This window comes from Lotus japonicus, chromosome 5, assembly GCF_012489685.1.
Source record: "Lotus japonicus ecotype B-129 chromosome 5, LjGifu_v1.2".
Classification (NCBI taxonomy): domain Eukaryota; kingdom Viridiplantae; phylum Streptophyta; class Magnoliopsida; order Fabales; family Fabaceae; genus Lotus; species Lotus japonicus.
Genome location: NC_080045.1, coordinates 3,736,506 through 3,764,489, shown reverse-complemented (window position 1 = coordinate 3,764,489; position 27,984 = coordinate 3,736,506). Strand labels below are relative to the sequence as shown.

The 27,984-nt window shown below is 40.8% G+C and overlaps 2 protein-coding genes across 3 annotated transcripts; one reads left to right on the top strand and one right to left on the bottom strand.

Moving 5' to 3' along the window:
• Positions 1-1,828: 1,828 nt before the first annotated feature.
• Positions 1,829-4,811, bottom strand: LOC130720437 (F-box/FBD/LRR-repeat protein At1g13570-like). Its single transcript, XM_057571082.1, has 5 exons — positions 4,657-4,811; positions 4,487-4,541; positions 2,908-3,747; positions 2,610-2,765; positions 1,829-2,391 (listed from the first exon to the last, which is right to left on the bottom strand). The coding sequence occupies exons 2-5, from the start codon at positions 4,487-4,489 to the stop codon at positions 2,104-2,106; spliced, it is 1,287 nt and encodes a 428-aa protein (XP_057427065.1). The 5' UTR covers positions 4,490-4,541; positions 4,657-4,811; the 3' UTR covers positions 1,829-2,103.
• Positions 4,812-11,464: 6,653 nt separating this feature from the next.
• LOC130718691 (type IV inositol polyphosphate 5-phosphatase 11) lies at positions 11,465-15,338 on the top strand. Of its 2 annotated transcripts, XM_057569317.1 has the most exons (8): positions 11,465-11,597; positions 11,715-11,874; positions 12,125-12,261; positions 12,710-12,786; positions 12,877-13,002; positions 13,994-14,181; positions 14,310-14,447; positions 14,938-15,338. In XM_057569317.1, the coding sequence occupies exons 1-8, from the start codon at positions 11,575-11,577 to the stop codon at positions 15,106-15,108; spliced, it is 1,020 nt and encodes a 339-aa protein (XP_057425300.1). In that variant the 5' UTR covers positions 11,465-11,574; the 3' UTR covers positions 15,109-15,338. The 2 variants fall into 2 exon arrangements, with proteins under 2 accessions (XP_057425300.1, XP_057425299.1); XM_057569316.1 differs by lacking the exon at positions 11,465-11,597 and having other exon boundaries at positions 11,633-11,874.
• Positions 15,339-27,984: the final 12,646 nt, after the last annotated feature.

The following is a 27,984-nucleotide window of genomic DNA, read 5'->3' as shown; positions in this document are numbered from 1 at the left end:
CCATAGGATTAGACAAAGTGACTATTGGATGAAAAAGTTGGCATGCGCCCAACATAGAGTATTGTCTATTGGGGATTTGACAAAGTGGCTTCATTCTTTACAATGTTTTAAGCCAATTCTTTGTAGGGTGAAAAAGCGAAATATCGTGAAGGCTAATTAGTTTCCTTTCTATGTTGTGCTCCTGTATTGTGGCCCTCTTACAAATATATGGGACGTGTTTTTGCTTTCTTAGCAGATGGTGTTGGATTGGCTGTGAGAGAGGAGAGGCGCATGATTGAAAACCATGAACGAGCTTTCTCGTTTGTACGGCCGGTTCCGGCAATAGGGTAAGGCTGGGACACATGAGAGATTAATTAGATTTTAATCTCAGCCATTATATTTTAATAAAAATAACGGTTAAGCTTGGAAGTATGTTTTTAAATTGACTCCCGGAATCAATGGATCACTCCTCATTGAGAAGAGAAAACTTCCAAATAATAGCAAAATTTCTACTGTGGAGTCAAAGTTTCCGTAGGTGAAAAAATGTAACTTTACACTTCAAAATTGAAATAACTCCTTATAGCTAAGTTCAAAATCCTGCAATGTTGACAATAAAGATAAATCATTATAATGACATGAATTATTTGTGGACAAATTAATATGTATAGATATCAACAACCACGATTTAGCAATAAGAGTATAAAATATAACCTTTGATTTGAACTTTGAAATTATGTCCGGGTCTTTGCAAATTTTGAGGACGTTGAATGCAGATTTAAACGTCGTGAGTGTCTTTCCCTTCAACCTTGAACATAATTTGCCTGGGCACTAAATCACAAATTTCTTTGGGAGGGTGCGCCATGCAACTGTTCTAGATTAATTTAAAATAAAACAAAAAAATTAATATCTTATCAATTGATTGTGAAATTAAAAATTACTTTTATTTGCATGTACACGTTCACCTTTTCCATTTTTTCCAGTGTTTCGTTGTTTTTTATTGAGCAGTGCAAAACGATCGCGATAAAAAATTGTCAAAGTTGCAGACACTACAAGAAAACAGTCTTGTAGTGACCATCAAATCGGTCGCTAAATGGGTAAAATCAATCACTAAAATATTTAGTGACAGATTTAGCAACCAAATTATATCGGTGGTTAAAACGGTTGCTACGACTAGTGACCGAAATAGTGACCGAATTTAGTGACCGATTTTGCAACCGATTTAGTGACAGAATTAGCGACTGAATTTGAAGTCCGAATTGACTACGAAATTAGTGACTGAATTAGTAACTGATTTAGTGACCAAATATAGAGAGATTTCTAAGAACCTATAGGCGTGTGGCTTTTTCAGAGAGATGCGTATATGTTAAAAAGAAAAGTGTAGATTAAGAGGAAGGAAGGAATAGGTGTCACTTAGGATTTTTAAGGGAATTGACCAATCAAGAGGTGCCACGTATTGTGATTAATGGACCTAGAGGGATTCCTTAATGTATATACTATGGATAAATTTTAGCCCAAGAGCTGTAAAAATTATTTTTGGTTACATCTGGATCTTTAAATATGAGTTTAACAAAAACCTACAAACTTTCTTAGAAACAGCAAAAATGGAAATTCATCTTATTCCAGTCCAAACCCTCAAATTAGATCGCCAACAATCTTTGTTTTTTTGTCGGAATCATCAACAATCCGAATCTGGTAAACTCGCAACCTTTCATATTTATCCCGAGTTTCTAGCTAGACATTTCTGGGTCATTATAACCTATGAAGAACTGACTCCAACACAGACACCATATACACTGTAATGCAATTGACATCCATGAAGTAGCACACCAGGACATCGTTTATACACATATTAAAAAATAAAAATATTGAATGTTATATTGTTATATGGTTTAAATGACAACAAAAAGAGGCCGCCAGCATAAAACCTTAGATATATTAAGGAATAGCTTAGGTTAGGTTAATAGCAGCTTCTTCCTATCATTGAACTTAATGCCGATAACTTCGTTTTTGAACTTCCTGCTATCTTGAATGTACTTGTTGAGCGTCAAATAACACAAGTCCCACGAGAAAATGGTACTAATGGTTATACACATTCGAGAATTCAATAAAAAAAAAAAAGCATTATCAAGATTCTAGGAAAATAAGTTCAGCTCGAGCTGAGGCTCTCTTGAACCGCATTAGTTCTTTCATCAGCTCTTTCATCAACCCTAGCTCGAGGTTTATAGGCTTCACAGTCATCCTTTCTAACACAGGAGAATACAGTAAGAGGAAGCTGATAAAATCTAATTCAGCCTTGAAATCAGACACGCCATCTATCCTCACATGTCGCAGTTGCATGACTGGGAAATTCAAATAGAAATCTTCCCAGCAATAGGGTTGTGCTAACAGAACATTCGGCTCCTCAGATCGAGTCTACAAGCAATCATAATGCAATAGTGTGAAAGCCTTAGAGAAACTCACAAGATTAGATCTAGAACTTGAAAGACACCAGACAGATTCTCAAAACAAAACAACTTTGAAATTTCTAGAGCTTAATAACTAAATAATAATTAAATCAGCATTTTTGCAACTGCGCCACAGCAAATCAGTAAGCAGAGTCAAGTCAAAATAAACTTAAAATGAGCACTCACCAATATTTCTAGTTCTTGTAGATTAGGTGAGCTTCTTAATAGGCAAAGAGCACCTGAAATTTCCTTCACATCATAGAAGTTCATGCGTATGGAGAGATAAGTCAGATCAATGCAAGGTCTAGGAAGCTTCTCCGGCACAAACCCTATTGTCAAATACTGAAGCAAAACGAAGACACAAGCATGGCTCTAATCAGTATACAATGTTTTAGTGCTTACAGAATAAGAGTAACATACACTTGATAGAGTTCACAAGCTCAAGAATTCAGATATTGGTAATGTGATGCTATGAGCATTTTACCTTCAGAAAGTAGCTCTGAACCTCTAGCCTTTTCACACAAGGTAGATGAACAAAAAACTTGAGCAAATTGCTAGCACCTCCAAGCAATCTTTCATTGTTTTCAAAGCTCACATACAAACCAATGGATACCACAGCTAACTGGAAAGTGTTCTCAAAGCTAATATCATCAAATTTACCTCCGATGTCAAAAAACTGGAGTTTTGGCGCACTGATATTAAGATGACTAAAACCATCAAAGTTCATCAATGTCAACCGTTCAAGCAGAGGGCATCTGGATATCAAATTTTCAAAAACATCTTGAGTCAAGGTAACATGTTGCAGATCAAGACTCTTCAAGTTTCTGAATCCTTTAAACGTTGATGGCGGTTTAAGCCAACAATTAAATAATTCTAAATGATTTAGACTTTGGCAAGAAAATATGCAAGAGTGTATCAGATAGCGTTGCCCTTTCCAGACTTCCAGAACTAGCTCCTTAACAGACCTTCTGCACACATGAAGAATCCACCGATCAATATCAGTCACAGCAATGAGATCACGATGGGAGAGCTTGAACTTGTTGATTGAGCCCGAATGAAGTAAAAGTACATGATCAATAACTCTCAAGAGCTTCTTCTTGATAACTAAATGGTCTTCGGAAGTCACAGAGACACATTGGTTATCGAACACCAGATTTGGTAAAGTGGCCCACTTGTACCTCCATTTGCTAGCCAATACACTCGTCCTCACCGCCTCCCTAATTGGCAAAAGTGAGAGAATGTGGTCTATTACATGACCTGGTAAGAAACTTATTATATCTGGCTCCGCATCTGTTAGGCAAGGAGACTGGGATTGTTCTCTCCGCTATATATATATATCCAAACACAGAACACGGGAATCAGAAAATAAAAAAGGTTACCATCTTTAGGTCCACCAAGAAACCTTAAAACACAAGCTTAAATCTGTCTCTCGTGATATACTATTGCAACTTCATTAGATAAAAAACAGAACACTTATTTACTCTCTCTGACTTCAAATTACAAAAATGGTGTAGTTACAAGAATGCTTTACCATGATGGTTAAATTCTGCATGTGCAAGAAGGCAATTTCTTTGGTATCCATTCAAAATGAAAGGGTACCCATACTTTACTTTGTTTTATCAGGATTATAATTTACAATTTTTTTTTTTAAAATTTACAACTTAGTCCTTTATGGTTTAAAGAATGAACTGCAGGGTACCGGAGCAATGCCCTAAAGTGAAAATGCTATGTTATCTAGTTGTTCTAGTTGTTTTCACTTACTCTTGCAATAGTAGTTTTAAGACAAGAAATAAAGTGAAAATAAGGTGGTATTTTGTTAATTAAAACTGAAGATATGAAAATAGAAAATGGAAATAGAAATCAAACCAACCCTAATGTTACATGCAATCATAGAGTTTAAAACTGAAATTAGGCAATGGAAATCAAACAGCCCTAAAGTTAACATTATCTAGATGTAAACAACAAAAACCAGATGCCAGAAAAAAACTCAATTTTGCTCCTTTAAAAGCTCAGTTTCAACAAGCAATGATTTTGATATCACAAAAAAAGCTCTCAGAAGTTACCATGTCAAGCTACCAAGTAATTCCAGGCAAAGCACGTGATCTTTGAAACCGATTGCTGCACAAACAAAAATTAAATTAGTGAATTAGGGCAACAACAACGAATTGGCGTAGAAATCGAGTGATTGAGAAGTACTGGCGGCAGTGTAGCAAAATCAAAATCCCTAACTCACCGATAACAATAGGAATCGAAAAATTGAGATTGCGGTGAGGGATTAACAGCAATCTTCGTCGAGATTCAAGGGAAAATGGTGTGAAAGTTCCAACTACGAAGTAGGGAAACGAATCCAGGGTTTTTTTTTTCTTGCACATGTAGAAGTATGAAAGTTGGGCCAAAGCCCACATTACAAACTAAACAACTAGGGAAAGTACAAACTAAGAGTCAACTAATTAACAGCTTATTTCAGCTTATGCTTATCCATAATTTACTTCTAGCTTATTTCAGTACACTTCTCAAATTGGCTATGTATAAGGATTTATCGGATAAGTGTTTATTGTCACAAGCGTTTATTAAATTGTTTACGCAAACACATACTAGTGGATTCTATTATAGTGTCCGAGACATCCTTCATCATGGACTAGCTCTTCTAGCATCTAGCAATTTTGTTTTGAGCAATAGAAAAAAGAAAAACCTAATATTTTTTTTTCCTAAAATATATCTCATTTTTATGTTTTTTCGTCCCTCCAAAATTATTAATTCCATTTTTTGTCCCTCCAACTTTAACGAAAGTCCACATAAACCTAGCACGTGGCCTTTTTTTACACAAGAAAACATGGATCTATCACACTCCCCCCCCCCACCCACCTTTTTTTTTCCTAAAATATATCTCATTTTTATGTTTTTTCGTCCCTCCAAAATTATTAATTCCATTTTTTGTCCCTCCAACTTTAACGAAAGTCCACATAAACCTAGCACGTGGCCTTTTTTTACACAAGAAAACATGATTTAATTAAATGACAAGGTGATTATGTGATTTAATTAGATGATAAGGTGATTAAGTGATTTTATTAGATAATTAAGTTATTATGTGATATATGGAGTGAGTAATTTGTTTAATTTGTATTTGAGTGAGATAAGATTAAATTAGATAAGGTTGTTGGATTTAGATGATATATGGAGTGGAGCCCACTAGTACTTCTAGTTTAGGGTTAGGAGTGAAATAAATAGAAAAAAGAAAGAAAGAGAAATCAGAATTAGAAGAGCAAAACAGAGAAGGAGAAAGCGTGAAAACAGAGAAGAAGCAGAGGAGAAAAGAGCGCAGAAAACCTAGATTTGATCTACAAGAGGTAAGGGTTTGGATTCATGTTCTATGGATTAGTATGATAGTGGGTAATGATAGGAAGTGTGATTTAGAAACCCTAGGATGCATAAACTCCCAAATTGAAATAGTTAGGGTTTGATTTTAAGATGAATTTTGGGGGTAGAAGATAGGCGCGCATGATGCGCGGGTTGCGTGTATTGCCCCGAATTTCAGGGGTTACGGTAACAACCTGATAAAGTAAATATGCAATATTTTCAAAAAGAGATTTATAACCATGCGTATATTTTTTTTTTCTTTTCGAAGTATTCCCAAAACATGACATGCATACTTCCAACTGTAAATAAATTTACATCAAACCTTGAACAAGGCGAGTACCCGAAACCCCAAATATAAATTTCTAAAATCATTATGCAAGCTTAAACCAATAACGGTAAGCTCTCTAACCCAAGACTCTAGCCCTACACCCGACTCTATTCTTCGAGTCATCCACAGTTCTTCAAGTCCTCATCTCCACTCGCACAAAGGTTAAGCTCCATCGAAGATTCTCCATTGCCTAATAGCGTTAAGCGCCCAAACAACAAGTAGCAAGCAAAAAGGGTTAACTCCATGCAATTACCACGTATAAAAGGGAAAAGCATGCTATCAAAGTTTAAGTGCGTAACATGGTACATAAGCTAGCAACTTAATCCAAGATAGATAACGACATATATCCAACAACCTAAATTTAATTCAGATATCAACAACATAGATTTAAATCAGATATCAACAAAATCAACAACATAAAATCAAACTAAATATCCACAACCTCAACAATATAAAATCAAATCATATGACAATAACCTCAAATCAGATATCCATAACCTTAAAAATATAACATCAAATCAGACATCAACAACTTCAACAATATACATCAAATCAGATATCAACAATCCTCAACAATATAACATCAAATCAGATATCAACAACTTCAACAATATAAAATCAAATCATATGACAATAACCTCAAACCAGGTATCAACAACCTTAAAAATATAACATCAAATCAGATATCAACAACTTCAACAATATACATCAAATTAAATATCAATAATCCTCAACAATATAACATCAAATCAGATATCGACAACCTCAACAATATAACATTAAATCAACTATCAACCAAAACATCAGAAGCAAATATTATTCCCCTATGATGCAACTATATGCTGCAACCAAAATGGATCGATCAATAACGTCTCGCAAGACGGTACAATCACGCGGGACCACACCCCACCTCATCGCCACTTTAGGACATCTCGCAAGATGGGATAATCACGCGGGACCACACCCCACCTCATCGCCACTTTAGGACATCTCGCAAGATGAGACAATCACGCGGGACCACACCCCACCTCATCGCCACTTTAGGACATCTCGCAAGATGGGACAATCACGCGGGACCACACCCCACCTCATCGCCACTTTAGGACATCTCGCAAGATGAGACAATCATGCGGGACCACACCCCACCTCATCGCCACTGTATAACGTCTCGAAGAACAGGACAATCACGCGAGATCACACCCCACCTCATTGCCACTTAAAGCAAATCAGAACATCTCATCCAACTCAGTAGTCACTCAAACAACAATCCCAAATTCCATAATCAAATCAAGATAATCACATGTTATTCATATTATCGACAAACATAAATCAATTCAATGCATACCAACTCAGTTCAATGACAGAAACCAGTAAACGGCTGAAGGCTCTCAGAAAACGGAGACACACGTCTCAATAAGTTCAGTCGGTCGAAGCCTTCAGAAAACATTTGGCACAAGCCTCAGAAACAGTCAACATAAGCAAGCATACAACATTGCAAGCATACAATATTTCAATCAACGCCAATCAAATTAAACATCTTCATCTCAAGCGCATGCAGTGCGAATAAATCATGCAAGACTCAAATGACGCTCTAAAACTGAGTTACCCTTACCTTAACCAATTTCTCTATCCAAGCTCAACATCTCAGTCCAATCCAAAATAAAGCTCCCGAAACTCAGCAAGTTCCCCGAGCGTCCTCCTCAGTTGTGAAACCTTACTAATTGCTCCAAAGTCTCTTTCCTCAGCTCAACTCGTTCCAAACCTTAAGCAAAGTATCATTGCTTAGTCGCTAAGAAACAATACAACTAATAATCCTATCAAAACCTGAAAAGAAGCTTTCGAAGCTCTAGAGTTCGACATTTAGGCACGAATGGACAACGGAGACTTCGTTCGCTAAAACGCGCATAACTCGAGCTACAGAACTCGGAATGACACGAAACCAAAGCCAAAATTTAGACAATTGAAAGAGCTACGTTATAGCTCAGGCCATACTGACCCAAAGATTATTTTTGGACAAGGCACCATAACACTAAGTTTCGGCCACTTTAGAAAATAGGGTTTATGAACTTTTTCTTCGATCTAATTTAATTCCTAGGTATTCTTAGGCGATATCTATGCCAGGGAAACTCTCAGAAAAATTGTCGAGTCGAAAACTAGAACAGGGGTATTTTGGTCAGTGTTTTTAGCTCGGAAATTCAAAATTGGAATTTCGAAAAATAAATTTGATAAGCTTGATCCTAACGACATTTATAACAACTAATTCTACTGGCGCTAAGCTCAGTCAAGAGTTTTCTCATAAAAATGGGTATTTTTACAGAATTTGATCTCTGCGGAGATTCGGCGAGATTCAGCGGAAAACAACTGGATATTCATGTTCTTGGGCATGCAGGGAATAAGTTTAGACAGAAAAATCAAGTTATTTGGACACTTTTACAAAAAGCTCAAAACTTTGAGCACAGAAAACATAGAGAAAAGCGACAAAATTTACGATCAGAGGTAAGGAATAGCATCAGTACCTCGAGGCCTACGTATAGCAACTGACTGTGCGACCATCGGGCAAGAAACGACAAAATTCTCTTCTCCCCCTTCCTCCTTGGAGCTCGCGGCCTCTTATGGGAAGAAATGAAGAAATGAGAAATTTCTCATTTTTTCCCTTTTTATAGGTGAGGCGAAAATCCGAAAAATCGATATTTCGCGGTTCCGGTCGTTTTGGTACTTTCGTCTGCTGATAAAAATTGAGTATTCGGCGACAGAATGTCGAAACTCAAATCAAGGTTCATTTAATTGAGGAAAACGTCTCAAAGACGGTGTGGGTCGATTTATGCCGAAAAACTACTTTTTGCAGTCGACGTCGGATGAAGAAACTTCCTTCAGGAAAAAGATCACAACGTTGAAAGAAATGAGGCAACACGGATGGAAACTTCGTTAGAAGCTCCGAATAGAAAAACTATTCATTCAGGGTCTTAGTTAAAGTCCCCGAGAAGTTAAAGTCTAGCTTCGACGGACTTCCGGGAAGCAAAACCTAACAAGCGTACAATCCAGGGTTTCGTATCGAAACACTGGTCATGAGAAAAATACCTAGAGGTTCTTACTCTCCCTTCAATTCTAAAATTCTCTTAAACAGTGCTCTAGGAGCGGATATAGCCTTTTTCGGACACTCTCGACCATAGTCGGGTGCGAATATGGCTCGTGCTATTACTTAAGCTGACTACAATGTCAACCTTAAACATAATCTGAACTTAATTATTATATAAATAGTTTTCGTGACTCGTTATATATAAATAGTTTTCGTGAACTTATAGTTTTCATAGTTCATTATATGATGTTATTTATGAATTGATGTTATATGTTAAGTTGTTAAGTTACTGTGATTGCAAGTTGTGTGATTGATAACATGTAAGTGTGTGTTTTGTGAAATTGGAGATGATTTGAATTGTTGAGTTGGTGATGAATATGCTAAAATAATTAAGACTTGGAGATGGTCTGAATATGCATATGTAGTTGAGTTTTACACACCGCATAGTTGTCAAGTGACAATGTTTGCTAGTTCTCGTGGAGGCTAGTGACTTGTCTCAAAACTGGAGTGATTTTGAAGCCTAGAGCGAGGGCTTTATTGGTGATTATCTGCCTGGAGTGGACGCGGTGATACCGCTAAGGGTAACAACTTTGGTACCAAAGGCATTTGCACTGGACTCACTTGAGTCATATGTGTTAGGGAGTTGTTGATGCTAATTAATGATAATTGTGATATTTTTTGAGATTTGATGTTATGGTAATTGGAGACAATAATATTTTCTTACTTGATGTTATGAATTATGGAGTATTGTCATAACTGTGGGATTGATTGATTATATTAAATTACATAATTTATTATTTGTTAGTGGAGTGTGAAGAATTTATATGGAACATAGATAAGCTTTTACAGTATTTATAATTATGCTTATCCATATGATATGAGTTCTCACCCTTATGTTGGAATGATGTTCTATGCGACATCGCTCAGGTACCGAGGGTAGTGGAGCTTCTCGCGAGGGTTAGTTAGAGGAGCTAGTCTTTCATTTATGGTTTAGTTAGGGGAGTCATGTTCTATTATGTAACACCGGGGAAAACGTTTAGTTTTGTACCTTGATGTTAAGAGTTATTTTATGAACTCTCTTTGGATTATGTTTTATCTTGGAGTTGGAAAATAAATCTGTTGTGCTATGCATAAGATGTTATGACAATAAAGTTGGAAATTTATATATTTATTTATGAGCATGACAGGTGTTTTGATTTATGGTTTTGAAGAATAAGTGTGACACCATCTGTGTTATGCATTTTACTCTAATTTAAGCTATAATATTTATACGGGGTTTAGAGGGTGTTACAAACGCCCATAAACAACAAACCCCAAACCTCATAACTTACACAAAAAAGGAACCACATACAACACATTCAGAGAAGGCAAGCACGGATGGAAGAGGTACTCGGGGAAAATGGAATCAAGAATGTGAGATGGAGGCACATATATCATCACGCATTGCTTAAATAACATATATGAGGAAATAAAAGGGACTAAATTGCAAATTCCAAAAAATGCCGAGAAAACTAGATAGAACCTACTACAACGGTAAATTTTTGTGTGTTAAAGAGGTGGTGGGCAGTTGGGCGCTAGAATGCTCCGAAATTTAATGATATGATCACCTTTCACTTATTTTTTCATCTTATCTCTCACATTTTTTCCCTACCATATCACATATCACATCTCTTAATTCTTCCTATTCTCTTCCTATCTCTCTCCATAGATCCATAGATCCATAGATGGAGGTGGGGAGGTGTGTACATATTATTTTCCAAATTTAAATGGACACCAATCATATGTGCAGCCATGAAACTTCTTGCAATTCCGTACGTAGCTGAACTTTTGATAAACTTGAGCATTAACTTTGTTTCCCTTATCTCAATCATAGAGGGTAGCTAGAAATAAAGACTTTATAGCTATAGAGCTGAATTGCTCTGGATACTTTCGTTGACATTAATCCACAGAGGGTTGTTTAGACTTAGAGTTCATCATTGACGTGAATTGCATGGCGTACGTGAATGAAGTATACATGAATGGTCCTTTTCAACTTTGTTTTCACTTCCCTCTATAAAATTGTCTACCATATACCACCTAACTCCTAAGAAAATGAAGACACATGTTCGAAATTATTTTACCAATCTCTAGAATCATACAGAAGTTCAATATGTTTGCGATTTGTGGTCTCAAATGAGAATGGATGTTTGTTCTCATCCTTTTTGGTTATGAAAATTTTATTTGAATATATTTACTTATATGTGGTCCAAACTCAAAGTCAATGAATTTAAATCCTATCACAATTCATCTCCCCTGATCATTTAAAACGTGACTTTTCACTCAAAATCGTTTTTTGTCTACACGCGTTTGGAAGTTCTTTTTCCTTGCTCTTGCCAATCACGTAACACACAATGGGGAACCATCTTTTCAAAGGGTGATTATATATATGGGATTTGATTTTTGTTTTTCATAACCTTAATTTGATAAAAGTCTCATCATATCATATGTTCGTGTTCCATTTTTGTTGCTCTTGTTGCTATAAAATTTGCAGAAGAAAATCAAGGTCGAAGAAAAGGCCAATGAGTTTCGTTCATCATCAAGCTTCACCCTCTCACACAGGGATAAGAACAGTGAGCGTGGACAATGCTTGTAACTTCTCCACCGATTCAGATCTTTGCATCTCCATAGTCACTTGGAATATGAATGGCCAGGTGCAGTCCACAACTCTAACACTTGAGTTATAACATGTTGGGATGAGTTTCTCTTTTTTCAGAATCAATTCTGAAGTCCTTCAGAAAACCGCTCATAAAAACTTCTTCCCAGAATTGATTCTAGATTTAGAATTAATTATATAAGGTTTCCAAACATTTTTGTGCAAGCAAATTACTAAAGAAATTAAGCACACACTTTAAGTTTGTCATGTTCATCTTCATTTATTTTTTTTCTTCTTCTTTGAATTAGGTTTCTTTTGAAGATTTAGCAGAGATGGTTGGAAGCAATCGCAAATTTGATCTTCTAGTTGTTGGTTTGCAAGAAGCTCCACGGCCAGGAAAAAAGGTTGCAACCCTGCTTTCAGCAATTTTGGATGAAAGTCACATGTAAGAGATTTGCCAACACTTGGTGTTTGCCCACTTGTTAGAATATTTATTAGCTTCAAGTTTGTCCTATAATATGTTGCAAGTGCATAAAAGTAACACTCATTTTTACGGCGGTTTTTAACTCCACAAAAGTTTTTCACTTTGCGCGATTAAAAACTGTCACAGAAGTGTGTATGTGGTATCCTCCACTATTGTAGTGGTTCACGGATAGGTTTGATTGCAAGTGTCTCATATTCCTCTTTTCTATAATTAATGACAATGGTTGGGTATGGCTCTTGATCTTGATCATGATCATATAAGTAAAAAGGATTAGTGTCATGCATGACTGAATTCTTTTCATTTTCTGTTTTTATTATAATTACCAAACATCTTTATCTTCCTGATGAATATGTATCGGTCAACTTATTGGATTTTTTTCTATCTTTTGCTTCTTCTTTCTGAAATGAAGCCTGATAGGTAAAGTTATCATGCAATCCTTGCAGTTGTATCTGTTTGGGCCAAAGAATGCAGGTTCATTCATTACAGGTGAGATGTTATGACAAATAATTTCATATAAGGTCAACTTTTACATATAATGATTATATTGTTATATTATGTTATCATTTTAATATGCAGAACTGAAAGTGGACAAACAATCTTTTGGAGGCTGTGGAGGAATGATTGGAAGAAAGAAAGGCGCTGTAGCAATCCGCATCAACTACAAAGGCATACGAGTGGTGTTCATCTCCTGCCACCTCTCTGGTAATTGATTAATTAAGGATGCTTTTGTTATGTAGATAGGAGAATATAAGACAGATCACTTAAATGATTATACTCAACTCGAACATGATTATCTCAATAGAAGATACTAGTTATTTTAACCAAAATGAGGTTTTAGTACCCATTTTACTTTTAGATTGATTTAGTGTCTATCATCTAATTTTTATGGTTTTAGCTCATACTTTTACATATAATTTTAGTTTCAAACGCAATATTAATATTTCACTATTAATGTGGCTAACCAGAGCTCACTTCACCATGACAATGGATCTAGTGTAATTCTATATGACGTATTTTATGGGAGAAACTTATATCAAATTTCTTAAATCCATTTCATCAACTTTATCAATCATGTGATGCCACATGTGCAACTATTTCTAAATATAAATGTCATTTATTAAGAATTTATTGTCAAAATTTGAAAAATTATACATAAACTTAATAAAATGGAGGTAAGAAACTTGACCTAAGTTTTATCCGTATTTTATTACCAAATTTGATTTGATAGCTAACTCTTTCAATAAATCTCATTACCACGTGATGTTGTGAAACTTCTAAAGTTAAATTGCGTGTGATAGGGAGAATTTTTTATTTTATTAAAAGAATTAGGTCATTAGTTCGACTTAACAGCAAAATATGTAGCATAAGATTACTCTGGAGAAGTGATAATGATGAAGTGACATTTTGTTAGTCAAATCATCAATTAACACTGAAATGCTAACATCGAAACCAAAATTATCTATTAAGTGTAGAGGAACCCCAATCATAAAGATGGATAGTAGAGACCAACTAAGAACTTATCTAACTTTAACCTTAAGTCATTTTCACTATCTGTCTCTGTTTTTCACATTTCCAAAAGTATCACTTAATCTGTAATGAGACATTGATGAAGGGCCCAAGGGTGGTATAAGGAAGTTTAGTTGCAATGGAAGATTAAATTGCACTCATTAATTGATGTTCTAATCTTTTTCAGCTCATGCTCGCAATGTGGAAGAAAGAAATTCTCAATGCAGACACATATCACATTCCCTCTTCTCAAAGATGTGGAACCCATATGCTAGACCATCCCATGTTACTGTTTGGCTAGGAGATCTAAACTACAGGCTTCAAGGGATTGATTCACACCCTGCCAGAAATCTAATAGAGAAAGACCTTCACCGGGTAATTATAAGTTCATCAATATCATCTCTATTCACTTCTAATAATGGGATCCAAAATCACTTATAATTTTCACTAAACTTGCAACCAAACATTCACCTCACACATAATTCCTTATTTTTCTATTTCAGCGGCTGCATGGCAAAGATCAGCTCTTGCAAGAAGCTGGGCGAGGACAAATTTTTGATGGGTTCTGTGAGGGAAGATTGTCATTCAAGCCAACATACAAGTATAATAAAGGAAGTAGCAACTATGACACAAGTTATAAGGTGAGTTACACATCTCATTTCCCATCAACACAACATGCAAGTTTAAATTAAATGTGACACAAGTTATAAGGTGTAATTAAATACTAGCTGGTATTATAAGGAGTATAATTTAGGGTAGGTCTAATTTTGTCCTGCAAAAATTACCTTAATAAAGATTAAGCTTTACTGTCTATAAAAAATATTTTGATTTTATAGTCAATTTTGAACTTAACACGCTCCATCATACTAGGACTAGACATGAATATGAGGTTTACAAGGATGAATATCTACAAGTAATCCATTTATAGTTGGCTCAATAAACAAATATAGAACAGACTCTAATGCTAATTTAAAAATTGAGTAGATCTAACTCTGCTAAAGAGTTAGCTTAGATATTATGGTTGGACCTCCGCCCCACAACACACAAAAGTCACTTACATATGCTACTCCATGGAATTAGTTTTATCTTTATAATTAACTGTTGAAATGCTAAATATTGTTTCTATTTCAGGTTCGAGTGCCAGCATGGACAGATCGCATATTGTTCAAGATAGAGGACGAAAATGATGTGGAAGCAACCCTACATTCGTATGACTCCATGGATGAAATATACGGTTCTGATCATAAACCAGTCAAGGCCCATCTCTGCTTAAGACATCATCAACTTCCAACCAAAATCTAATTCTAGTTGACCTAGTACATATATTGATTTGAGTCCAAGAAAATATATAATTGTTCTTCATTTGTAAATTGTGCACTACTTTGTCTCTGATCAAGTTCTTTTGAATTAACTTGATATTTGAGGTTCTGTTATTCAAAATGCATTTTTTCATCACTTAGCTTGTAACCAATATAACGAATGAATATTATAATAGAACTTGCAGTAATGTACATTGTACAATATCAACTTTAATGAACTCTTTTCTACTTTTTTTTTTATATAGGTGTGAGTTATTACTTATTAGTAATGTTTGTAAATTATCTCTTTCATAATTCGAATCCTGAACCTTTCACCCTTCATCTTATCAATAGTTTTCTCCCCTAACTCTTACCACTTGAGCTAAGCTAACTGGACTGGGCGAGCCCCTAGAGGGGCAACGCCCAGCATGTATCCCGCCCTGAGGCGGGGCCCTGGACTTCAGATGGGCCTTGATCTTGGAGGCCCAATTGGCCCAATAGGTAGTACTCAAGCTCTATAAATAGGAGGTAGTTATCAATTGTAAGTGACTTTTGGCTCATTTGATGAAATAACACTTGAAATTCAGCACTCCCTCTCACTCTCATTCTCTCTTGGCACAATCCCTCTACCTCTAGGTACTATGCCTCTCTTCAATGTTCATTCCCAGAACATTTGGCGCCGTCTGTGGGGATCGTAAACTTTCTACTCCCATTCACGTGGATTGATTGTGCATGAAGTTACCTCTGATTGTGATTAGGCAATTCTCTGGTTTTCCGATTTTGATTCTGTGACTAGTGTTGGTTCTCCGATCGAGTTTGCATCGTTTCTGGTTTGGATGGAGACTCGACGCAGGAGGCAGCATCATTCACCAATGCGACAGCGGATTTCGCCGCCTCGGCGGCCTCATCGTGTGGACCTGGATTCTCCGGTACGAACGACAGGAGTACAGTCGCCTTCTCCTCTTCCATCACCACCACCTCCTCCATCGCCTTCACAGGTAGGATCTCTGGAGCGCTCACCAGAGAATTCACCTGCTCCGGAACAACAGCCGGCGGTGACACAGGAGCAATGGCGCCATTTGATGCGCAGTATTGGCAACATCCAGCAGCGGAATGAGCATCTACAGGCTCAGTTAGATTTCTACCGTCGCGAGCAGCGAGATGATGGAAGCAGAGAAGCAGATTCCGTGGCTGAGTTCCGTCCGTTCTCGGAAGATGTTGAGAATGTGGCGATTCCGGATAACATGAAAACGTTAGTTCTGGATTCTTACAGCGGAGATTCCGATCCGAAAGATCATCTTCTGTATTTTAATACGAAGATGGTGATAATTGCGGCGTCAGATGCGGTGAAGTGCAGGATGTTTCCATCGACGTTCAAATCGACGGCGATGGCGTGGTTCACAACTTTGCCGCGTGGATCGATTTCAAATTTCAGAGACTTCTCATCCAAGTTTCTAGTGCAATTCTCGGCAAATAAGAATCAGCCGGTGACGATCAATGACCTATACAATATTCGCCAGCAGGAAGGGGAGTCACTGAAAGAGTACATGGCAAGGTATAGCGCGGCGTCGGTAAAGGTAGAAGACGAGGAGCCTCGAGCTTGTGCTTTAGCATTTAAAAACGGTTTGCTGCCGGGAGGGTTGAACAGCAAATTGACACGTAAGCCGGCGCGCTCGATGGGAGAGATGCGTGCTCGTGCCAGCACTTATATTCTGGACGAGGAGGACGACGCTTTCAAAAGAAAGCGCGCGAAGTTGGAAAAGGGCGACACGTCGCCCAAGCGCGTGAAAAAAGATAGGAGCGGCGAGGATAAGGGGGACGGCAAACAGCAGAGGCCAGGTAAGGGGAAGTCGGTATTCAAACCGACCAAGGAACAGTTGTATCCACGGCGCGATGATTATGAACAACGTCGGCCTTGGCAATCTAAGTCTCATCGCCAGCGGGAGGAAACTGATATGGTGATGAACACAGATGCATCGGATATGCTCCGAGGGGCAAGCGACGCCAATCTAGTGGATGAGCCGGAGGCCCCAAAGTATCAGCCACGGGGCGCCAATCCCAAGAAGTGGTGCGAGTTCCACCGGTCCGCCGGGCATGATACGGATGACTGTCGGACTTTGCAGCGGGAAATTGATAAGTTGATTCGGGCGGGATATCAAGGAAATCGTCAAGGCCAGTGGCGCAATAGTGGCGATCAAAACAAAGCGCACAAGCGGGAGGAGGAGCGAGCGGACACTAAGGGTAAGAAAAAGCAAGAATCAGCGGCTATTGCCACAAAAGGGGCTGATGACACGTTCGCTCAACACTCTGGACCGCCCGTCGGAACCATCAACACCATCGCCGGGGGATTTGGCGGCGGTGGTGACACTCACGCGGCGCGTAAGCGCCATGTTCGTGCCGTTAATTCCGTTCATGAGGTCGCTTTTGGATTCGTGCACCCTGACATAACAATCTCGATGGCGGACTTTGAGGGGATAAAGCCTCATAAGGACGACCCGATTGTGGTGCAGTTAAGGATGAACAGTTTCAACGTTAGAAGGGTACTCCTGGATCAGGGTAGTTCGGCTGATATTATCTATGGTGATGCATTTGACAAGTTGGGACTAACTGACAATGATCTAACTCCATACGCGGGAACCTTGGTAGGTTTCGCGGGGGAGCAAGTAATGGTGCGGGGATACATTGATCTAGACACAATATTTGGGGAAGACGAGTGTGCTAGGGTTTTGAAGGTAAGGTATCTGGTTCTCCAGGTGGTAGCATCCTACAATGTCATCATTGGGCGAAATACATTGAATCGCCTTTGTGCTGTAATTTCGACAGCCCACTTGGCGGTCAAGTATCCGATAAGCAGTGGAAAGGTGGGAAAGCTGAAGGTGGACCAGAAGATGGCGAGGGAGTGTTACAATAATTGCCTTAACTTGTACGGCAAGAAGAGTGCGTTGGTTGGTCATAGATGTTATGAAATCGAAGCTTCGGATGAAAATCTTGATCCCCGGGGCGAGGGGCGAGTAAATAGGCCCACGCCAATTGAGGAAACGAAGGCGCTAAAGTTTGGCGATCGCACTTTGAAGATTGGGACCAGACTGACGGAGGAGCAGGAGACGCGCCTGACAAAACTGCTTGGGGAGAACTTAGACTTGTTTGCTTGGAGCTGCAAAGACATGCCTGGGATTGATCCAAACTTCATATGCCATCGGTTAGCATTGAATCCAAGTGTCAAGCCAGTTTCACAACTTAGGAGGCGCTTGGGTGGCGACAAAGGGAAGGCGGTGCAACAGGAGGTCGACAAGTTGTTGGCGGCAGAATTCATCAGGGAAGTGAAGTATCCGACGTGGTTGGCGAACGTCGTAATGGTAAAGAAGGCGAACGGGAAATGGCGGATGTGTGTAGATTACACAGACTTAAACAAGGCATGTCCAAAAGATTCGTATCCCCTTCCCAGCATCGATAGCCTTGTTGATGGTGCCTCGGGCAACGAACTGCTTAGCTTGATGGATGCTTATTCTGGCTATCATCAAATCCGCATGCACCCGGCAGACGAGGACAAAACGGCTTTTATGACTGCCAGAGTCAATTATTGCTATCGCACCATGCCGTTTGGACTAAAGAACGCTGGGGCTACCTACCAAAGATTGATGGATAGGGTTTTTGCTGGGCAGGTGGGAAGAAACATGGAGGTTTACGTTGATGACATGATTGTTAAATCAGTACGAGGTTTAGACCATCATCAAGATCTGGAGGAAGCATTTGGCGAAATTAGGAAGCACAGTATGCGCCTCAATCCGGAGAAATGCTCTTTTGGTGTTCAGGGGGGTAAGTTTTTGGGATTCATGATCACATCCAGAGGAATCGAGATAAACCCAGAAAAATGCAAGGCGATTCAGCAGATGAAAAGCCCTTCCAATGTGAAAGAAGTCCAACGTTTGACGGGGCGAATAGCAGCTTTATCTCGGTTTCTTCCCAAGTCTGGTGACAGATCTTTCCCTTTTTTCAAGTGTCTTCGCAAGAATGTCGCATTCGAGTGGACGGCGGAGTGTGAGGAAGCTTTCGTTCGCCTCAAGGAACTCCTATCGTCACCGCCGATCTTGTCGAAACCAATACAGGGACACCCGCTGCATTTGTATTTTGCTGTGAGCGATAGTGCTCTGAGTTCTGTGATGTTGCAGGAGATAGATGGCGAGCATCGAATTGTTTATTTCGTTAGTCACACACTCCAGGGCGCGGAGGTCAGATATCAGAAAATTGAGAAGGCGGCGCTGGCGGTCCTCGTCACAGCCCGGCGGTTGAGACCTTATTTTCAGAGTTTTCCCGTGAAGGTGCGGACGGATTTGCCCTTGAGGCAAGTATTACAAAAACCGGATTTATCAGGTAGATTGGTCGCCTGGTCGGTTGAATTGTCAGAGTATGGTTTGCAATACGATAGGCGGGGCACGGTTGGTGCGCAGTCACTAGCTGACTTTGTGGTCGAGTTGACTCCAGATCGGTTTGAAAGAGTGGACACTCAGTGGACTCTCTTCGTGGATGGATCCTCCAATAGTAGTGGCAGCGGCGCGGGAGTAACGTTAGAAGGGCCGGGGGAACTAGTGTTGGAGCAATCCCTGAAATTCGAGTTCAAAGCAACGAACAACCAAGCAGAATATGAAGCTCTCATCGCCGGATTGAAGTTGGCGCGGGAAGTGAAGATCAGGAGTTTGTTGATAAGAACGGACTCACAATTGGTGGAGAATCAAGTGAAGGGAACTTTCCAGGTCAAAGATCCTAATCTGATCAAGTACCTTGAGCGGGTACGGTATTTGATGACACTCTTTCAAGAGGTCGTGGTAGAGTACGTTCCTCGGGCAGAAAATCAGCGGGCGGACGCGCTAGCCAAACTGGCGAGCACGCGGAAGCCCGGCAATAACAAAAGTGTGATTCAGGAAACGCTGGCGTACCCAAGCATCGAAGGCGAGCTCATGTCCTGCGTAAACAGAGGGAGAACATGGATGGATCCCATAATATCTATCTTGGCGGGGGACCCGGCAGAAGTGGAGCAATGCACGAAGGAGCAGCAGCGGGAGGCGAGTCACTATACTCTCATTGACGGACACTTGTATCGCCGTGGTTTCTCGACGCCATTGTTGAAATGTGTATCGCCAGAGAAGTACGAAGCGATAATGTCTGAAGTACATGAAGGAGTGTGCGCGAGCCACATCGGGGGAAGGTCTTTGGCTTGCAAAGTGTTGAGGGCGGGTTTTTACTGGCCCACCCTCAGGAAAGATTGTATGGACTTCGTGAAGCAGTGCAAGGAGTGTCAAGTGTTCGCGGATTTGTCTAAGGCACCGCCAAAGGAGTTGGTAACGATGAGCGCCCCGTGGCCTTTCGCCATGTGGGGTGTGGACTTAGTTGGACCTTTCCCGACCGCCAGGGCACAAATGAAGTTTATATTGGTGGCGGTGGACTACTTCACTAAGTGGATTGAGGCTGAACCCTTGGCCAAGATTACTTCTGCAAAGATAGTCAATTTCTACTGGAAGCGTATTGTTTGCAGGTTCGGGATCCCAAGGGCGATCGTATCTGACAATGGGACCCAGTTTTCAAGCAGTCAAACAAGGGAGTTCTGCAAGGAAATGGGCATACAGATGAGGTTCGCCTCTGTTGAGCATCCGCAGACGAACGGGCAGGTGGAATCTGCAAACAGGGTAATCCTACGAGGACTAAGACGACGGCTCGCGGAGGCTAAGGGAGCTTGGTTGGATGAACTTCCGGCGGTGCTGTGGTCGTACAACACCACCGAGCAATCTACTACAAGGGAAACCCCCTTTAGAATGACCTATGGGGTAGATGCCATGTTGCCGGTGGAGATTGACAACTTTACATGGCGGACTCGACCAGGTTTTGAAGAGGAAAATGAGGCCAACATGGCGGTGGAGCTGGACCTTTTGTCGGAAACGCGCGACGAGGCGCACATTCGTGAAACAGCGATGAAGCAGCGCGTGGCGGCAAAGTTCAACAGCAGGGTTCGCGTCCGAGATATGCAGGTTGGCGACCTGGTCCTCAAGTGGCGATCGGGAGCCCCGGGGAACAAGCTTACTCCCAACTGGGAAGGGCCCTACCGCATTATTAAAGTTCTTGGTAATGGGGCCTATCACTTAGAAGAGCTTGATGGGAGGCGGTTACCTCGATCGTTCAATGGTTTGAGCTTGCGCTACTTTTATAGTTGATTGCAGGCGAGAAAGTGAACAAGTCGGAATCGCCGGAGCCAGATATCTTTAAGATTTTCCGAAGTGTTTTCAAATTGTCCAATGTACTGCAACGACAAATCAATAAAATAAGACGAAAATTCACGAAATTCGTGTCCAAAAAAATTCCAGGGATTCCCTGACGATCGGAATTGCCGATCGACATAAAGAATTACGGCGATCACTAAGTGGGACAAGCTTGATCCCCAAAGGGGCTTGCTGGAACCCTGAAGGTTGTGGCGATTCCATAAATGGCCTTTGACGCCTGGGAATCACCCTCCGGAAAGTCTGACGTGATCGCCGGTCCCGTAAACGATGTGCTGGGTAAGCCTCGCCAGAATACGACGAGCGCCGTTAACTAGGCAAAAGTCTTGGGACCCCCAAATGGCCATTGGGATCCAAGCATTGTAAGCCCCGAGCGGGCAAAGCCCCGGGCGAAGTCCTCGAGAATGGAGGCCGTTTCTTCCTATTAGGGAAAAAACGTCTAAAGTCTTGGTGGTGGAATACCAAGCAACAAGTCCTAGTTAAAATTAACGCACGAAATCGTTAGGCGTAATTCAATCATATGACGCGTGAAAAATAGCGCAAGATATAAGGTCGGCGAATGAATAGGGGGGAAGGCGAGGCGAGTAGTGTACGGCGAAAGCATTCCATTATGACTTACAACATATCCAACGGCGATATAAAAAGCTATGGCGAAAGGTTGCTTAAACATAGACGAATGGCGGAAAAATACACTACAAGGTGACAGTAAAAGATAAAAGTAATGTTAAAAATTACATTATTCATTATTTTCTTTCTCCTGTTCTTCTTCTTCCTCTTCTTCTTCAGTCGCTGTCCAGAGGTTTTGGTCAATCAGGGGAGGATCGTCGGGACCAACCAGTCCTGCGGCGGTTATCTCTTTCATTACTCCCATGGCGCTAAAGTCAAAGTTCGGGTACAAATGTTGGGCCTGGTCTTTGGCGAGGTAGAAACCGCGCTCGCGGTTGTCAAGGGCGATGTCAGCGGCTTGTTCCCTCGCCTCAATGGCTCTGGCCTTCTCCGTCGCCAGCTCGTCCTCTAGACTTTTGATCTTTGCTAGTTGGGAAGCAATTTCGGCATCTTTCGTGGCGAGGGCCTCGGCATGAGTTTCGGTCGCTTTCTTGATCTCCTCGGACGTAGCCTGCATCACCGCCTCCATGTCAGATTTCGCCAAGGCCAAGGACTCCGCAGACTTTTTCTCTTGCTCTGCCAACGCCTTTTTCACTAACTCCAGCTCAGCGCACAGTATGGCAAGCTCTGACTCCTTAGCAATCAGCGCCTCGCCTCGGGCGATCAAGTCCTTCTCAGCTTGCTCTTTTTCCTTCTTGCAAGCTTGAAGGCTTGCATCAAGCTCATCTGCTTCTTCCTTCATCAGCGCCAGCTGATCCTCCAGCTCGCCGATTTTAATCCCCGCCGTGCCAATCATCTTGTCGGCATAGACTTTGTCTTTTCCTGCCTGCGTCGCCAGTTTGTCGAAACGTTTTTCCCAAGCAGCGGCGGCTTCTTGATGCTTAGCACTTTCGGCCTTCAACCGCTCAGCTTCAACGTTGGCGGCATTGAACTTCTCAAATGTGTGAGCAAAGATGCACCCAGCGCGTAGGAGGCAAGCAAGAGTCTCCTCCTTGGTGACATTCAGGCCCTGACTCAAAACTTCTTTTTCTATAACGTCACGATTGAGACCAGCAAGTAAGAATTCTGAGGGTTCAATGGCGTTGGGGAGCATATTATAGTAGCTTGAAGAACCGACCTCAGGAGCAGGGGCTTGTTCAATTTGAGCTGCTTCAGAGGTAGTGGCAGCGGCGGGACAGGATTTTTCCCCTTGATGAGGCGGGGAAGGCATGGAGCCCGCATCATGTGTTGAGGGCGGGCTAGGAGGCGCATCTTGGCGAGGAGGAGACTTTGGGGTTTCATTTTCTTTTTCCTTATCTCCAATAGGAGTGTCGGAAGATGCAGCAGCTTTTGTGGCGTTAACGCCGGCGGAGGCGACTGTGGCGCCAATAGAGGACTCAGCGGCAGAAGCAGCGGTCGCACCGGCGGAGGCAGGAGAAGAAGCCAGTACGGCGGTTGGCTCGGTAGCTGCGGCGACAGAGGCTTCAGCGACATTTTTGCCTTTAGGCGCAGCAGCAGTGGTGGGCTGAGCGCCAGGGTTGGATGTGCCGGCGTTGGAGGAGGCTTTGGTCAATCTTCTCCTCTTGGGAGCTTTGGTGCTCTCGGCTTGGTTCTCAGCACCGCCCCGTTTTTTCGCGTCGCCCTCAGTGTTGAATTTTGGGGAAAAGCGAGCCATTCTCCTCTCGCGGGCCTTCAGGAGCTCGGCGTTCGTGAAATTCATATCTTCTGTAACAATAAAAAAAAAAACGATCAGTGATAACATAGGAGTCGAGAGAGGAAATGTCAATAATAAAAGTGAGCTATGGGCAACCTAAGTATTTGGGAGTTCTTGAGAGGTCAGCGCCCTCAAGGACTGTGGTGCAGTCAAGGATGGGAAGTGGGGCAAGGAGATTAAGAAAGGCTTTATCGTTGGCGGACAAGGAATCCTCTGAAGGATCGGTGATCCCGTTGGGCTTCTCTGTCCAGTAAAGAGGAAAGAGGGCGGTCCCGTCTCTGAGGGTGAATGCTTCTGGGTAGGCGGGATGAACCGCCACACGGAAGTACTTTCGTGCGAAAGAGGACTTCGCGTTACTTTTGTGGGGATGCAAACACTTCCGGCCGGCTCGGGCCTTCAAGGAAATCCATCCTTTGTTTTTGATGGACTTGGGGTCGACGTCGTAAAGGTAGAAGAAACTGGTGGGGGATGGGGCGATGCCGACAGCGGCGCTTAGGATTTCAAAACATCGAATGAAGGCCCAGGCGTTAGGGTGAAGTTGACAGGGAGCCGCGTTGATGTCGCGGAGGACGGTTTGGACAAAGGGCGAGAAAGGAAGCCTGATTCCAAGCTCGCTAAACATGTATTCGTATGCAAAGAAAAAATGGGATCTCTTTACGTCGCCGTCTGGCTTGTGAAGCCAGGGGCGATCCCCGGGACTGCAAACCCAGATCCTGAGTTTGGCGTTAAACTCATCGTCATTGGACAAGCCACCCAGGGAGTTCACGAATTGCACAATGGGATCGCTATCTTGGAAGATGGAAGGTTGATCTATAGCTTCGTGTTTGGGGGCTACTTGGACTGGAAGGGGCAGAGTGGCGTAGGTTTGTAGTCGGTGAGCTGGGATCTCCGGAACCTCTAAACGGAGGCCGCCGGCAGCGGTGGAGTCAGGGTCGCTTTCGGAGGAGGAAGAAGAGTGATTAGGGGAGGTAGGGTTTGAAGCCATTTTTTGAAGACAGTGAAGTGAAAGAAAGGAAAAGATCAGTATGTGTGCGATGTAAAGATAAAGACAAGGGGACTCACCGGAGTAGGATGTGAAGAGTGGGTAGCGGAAAGGGTGATAAGCGACGGCTCCGGAGCGGAAGTGGACAGAGGGAGTTTGGTAAGCGATTAGGGAAGTAAAGAGGGGTCTCGGAAAGGGATGACAGTGGGGAAGAAGGGTTTTTATAGGAGAAGGGGAGAAGCTGGAGGGGTGACGCGTGTTGGACGCGTGTGGAAGGTTGGAAGTCATGATGGTTTTGGGGAGGTGGGTCGCGTGCAATGGGGAGTTACTGCGCACGATGGGACGGTTATGAAAGGAGAAGTGACGGTTCCGGAGAAAGAGGGAAATTGAGGTAACCAACACAGCACGTGGGGCAGCCACGTGAGGCAGATAGAGATTTGAAAGGGTTCTAAAATAAGGGAAAGCGCGAAAAGCTTCGCCACCATAAGGATCAAACACCATCGCCTGACGGGTGACACCAACAACAAAGTTCAGTCGCTCGCCGGGGTCACCGCCAGTCAATGATTGAATGATCGGCACATGACCCATGCCTGTCACCTTTCCCGCCGGCGAGCGATCATACACCTGCTCCAACTTATCGCCAATACGAAGTAATCGTTCTCGCCGCTTGTGGACTAGTGGACTTGCCAGCTCGGGTTGCTCGTCAAGTCAGTGGACTGGGTAACTGAAAATGCAAGTTTCCTTTTGCTCGCGCCGTGTTGGCGATATAGTTTACTTCTTTTTTCTTAAGCCATGTTGGCAGTGCAGATTCTGGTGTACTGTAGGACATATGTAAAAGCATTTAAAAGACACCCTTAGCTCTCGTACCTCGAGCTCGGTGTCTTGTGGACTAGTGGACTGGGCGAGCCCCTAGAGTGGCAACGCCCAGCATGTATCCCGCCCTGGGGCGGGGCCCTGGCCTTCAGATGGGCCTTGATTTTGGAGGCCCAATTGCATTTAAAAGACACCCTTAGCTCTCGTACCTCGAGCTCGGTGTCTTGTGGACTAGTGGACTGGGCGAGCCCCTAGAGGGGCAACGCCCAGCATGTATCCCGCCCTGAGGCGGGGCCCTGGACTTCAGATGGGCCTTGATCTTGGAGGCCCAATTGGCCCAATAGGTAGTACTCAAGCTCTATAAATAGGAGGTAGTTATCAATTGTAAGTGACTTTTGGCTCATTTGATGAAATAACACTTGAAATTCAGCACTCCCTCTCACTCTCATTCTCTCTTGGCACAATCCCTCTACCTCTAGGTACTATGCCTCTCTTCAATGTTCATTCCCAGAACACTAACCCTCCAGGACGAACTCTTTCTTACTTAAATTCACAACAGTACCATTTTAATTAAACATCATCCAAAGTCCTAATGTTATTTGAAAATTTCAAAATTGTCATGCAACACATGCTATAATTTTAAGATAAACTTCCCGCGTTCCTTAATAACTGTCACTTTAAGGTTATAGTACATGTATTAAGGAAAAATATTTAATGTTTTTGTTTTATTAAAATTATCATCTAACTTCCTAATATACTATTCATCTCACTTATTAATTTTGCTTTTTCAATTCTCCTACCACCATTAAGCTAAAGACACAATTGGTAAAACACACTGCTCTCTTAAAATTGCAAAAGTGACAAACAAATAGAAAAAATATATATCAAAATAGTGATAATTGTATAGGAACAGAGGGGGAGTAATTAATATCTAGTAATTATAAAAAGAATGAAACAAGCATAAAAGATATGCAAAGAAAAATGCAACTTTTCTTAGCTGGATTTTGCCACATTGATAATGATAGACATACATGAGTCTATGAGGTCGGTTCATTGAGAATTGACTTTCTTGGGTTCTGATTGGTTGATTGAGATTAGTACCAACAAAAGCCACCAATGTTGATTGTTGGAGTTGAATTTTTTTTTAGTATATTAGAAAAATAAACTATGGCTAATGTTGGCACGCCTAGCTGATAAACTAGTTGAAAGCTGAAAAGCTAGCTGATAGCTGAAAAACTAACTGAAAGCTGAAAGCTGATAAGTTAGCTGAAGCTGAAATTGTTAAATGATATAAAATGATATACTTATATAATTCTTTTTATATTCAACATTACTTTATTTTCGCATTAATACATATATGATATTAATATTAAAATTATTATAAATATTTCACTCAATTTATTTATCATCTTAAAATATAATATTAATTTGTACTTATTTAATTTTCTATATTTGTATTAAATTAAATAGAATAAAACAAGTAATTAGTAATTTGTAATATAAAATTATTTATTTTATTCCAAAGTAGTAATAAAAAAATATCATCTTGCATCCCATAATAAGACAAGTGTGATAACTAATAAGTAAACAGATTTAGGCCCCGTTTGAAAAAACAGCTTAATTAAGCGCTTATGGTCATAAGCGCTTATGACATAAGCGCTTATTCATAAGCTATTTTTAAAAATTTATTGAAATAAATTGGAAATAAGCTGTACATAAGCATAAGCTGTTTCTCATAAGCTATCCCGAGTAGCTTATGAAAATAAGCTGAAAATAGCTTATGGCAGGTCATAAGCTGTTTGCATAAGCCCTCACAAACACTGACATAAGAGCTTATGCTGTCAGATAAGCTTAAATAAGCTCTTCCAAAGTGGGCCTTAGTAAAAAACATATAAGGCTAAATGTGGAATTTTAATAAAATAACAAGGATAAAAATGAGAATATATTTAATAAGCTATAAGCTTTAAGCTACCTGAGATAACATATAGCTTAAAGCTTTAAGCTACTGAAATAAGCTTCTTCACCAAACATTTTTAAAGAGCTTTTAAATTAGTCAAATAAGCTTTAAGCTAGTCAAATAAGCTATAAGCTAGCTGAAATAACATGTCAAACATAGCTGATAACTTTCCAAAGTTAATTTCTTGTTTTTTTTTAACTAACGATGTATTTTTACTACCCTTAATATGCTAGAGTTACGGAATATAACGTGCTTCAAACACAATAATTTCTTAAATTTGCTACGAAACCCAACTACCATTTGTTTATAGTAAATTATAACTTATAAGCTAACCATCTAAACATGATCATCTCATCTATGGAAACTTCTGTCAAGACTCAAGTGTCTGGTAGTAGTTAAACTCTACCAATTAAGTTAAAAACTATGAACCCTAGGGGAAAAGAAGAAGACAAATAAGCTGGCTCATAAACGCTCAATTTTATCATATTTTTTAAAATGAAAATACACAATCATATAATACAGTCTACTTACCTATCAATATGTTGCTGGAGACAAAGGAGTCC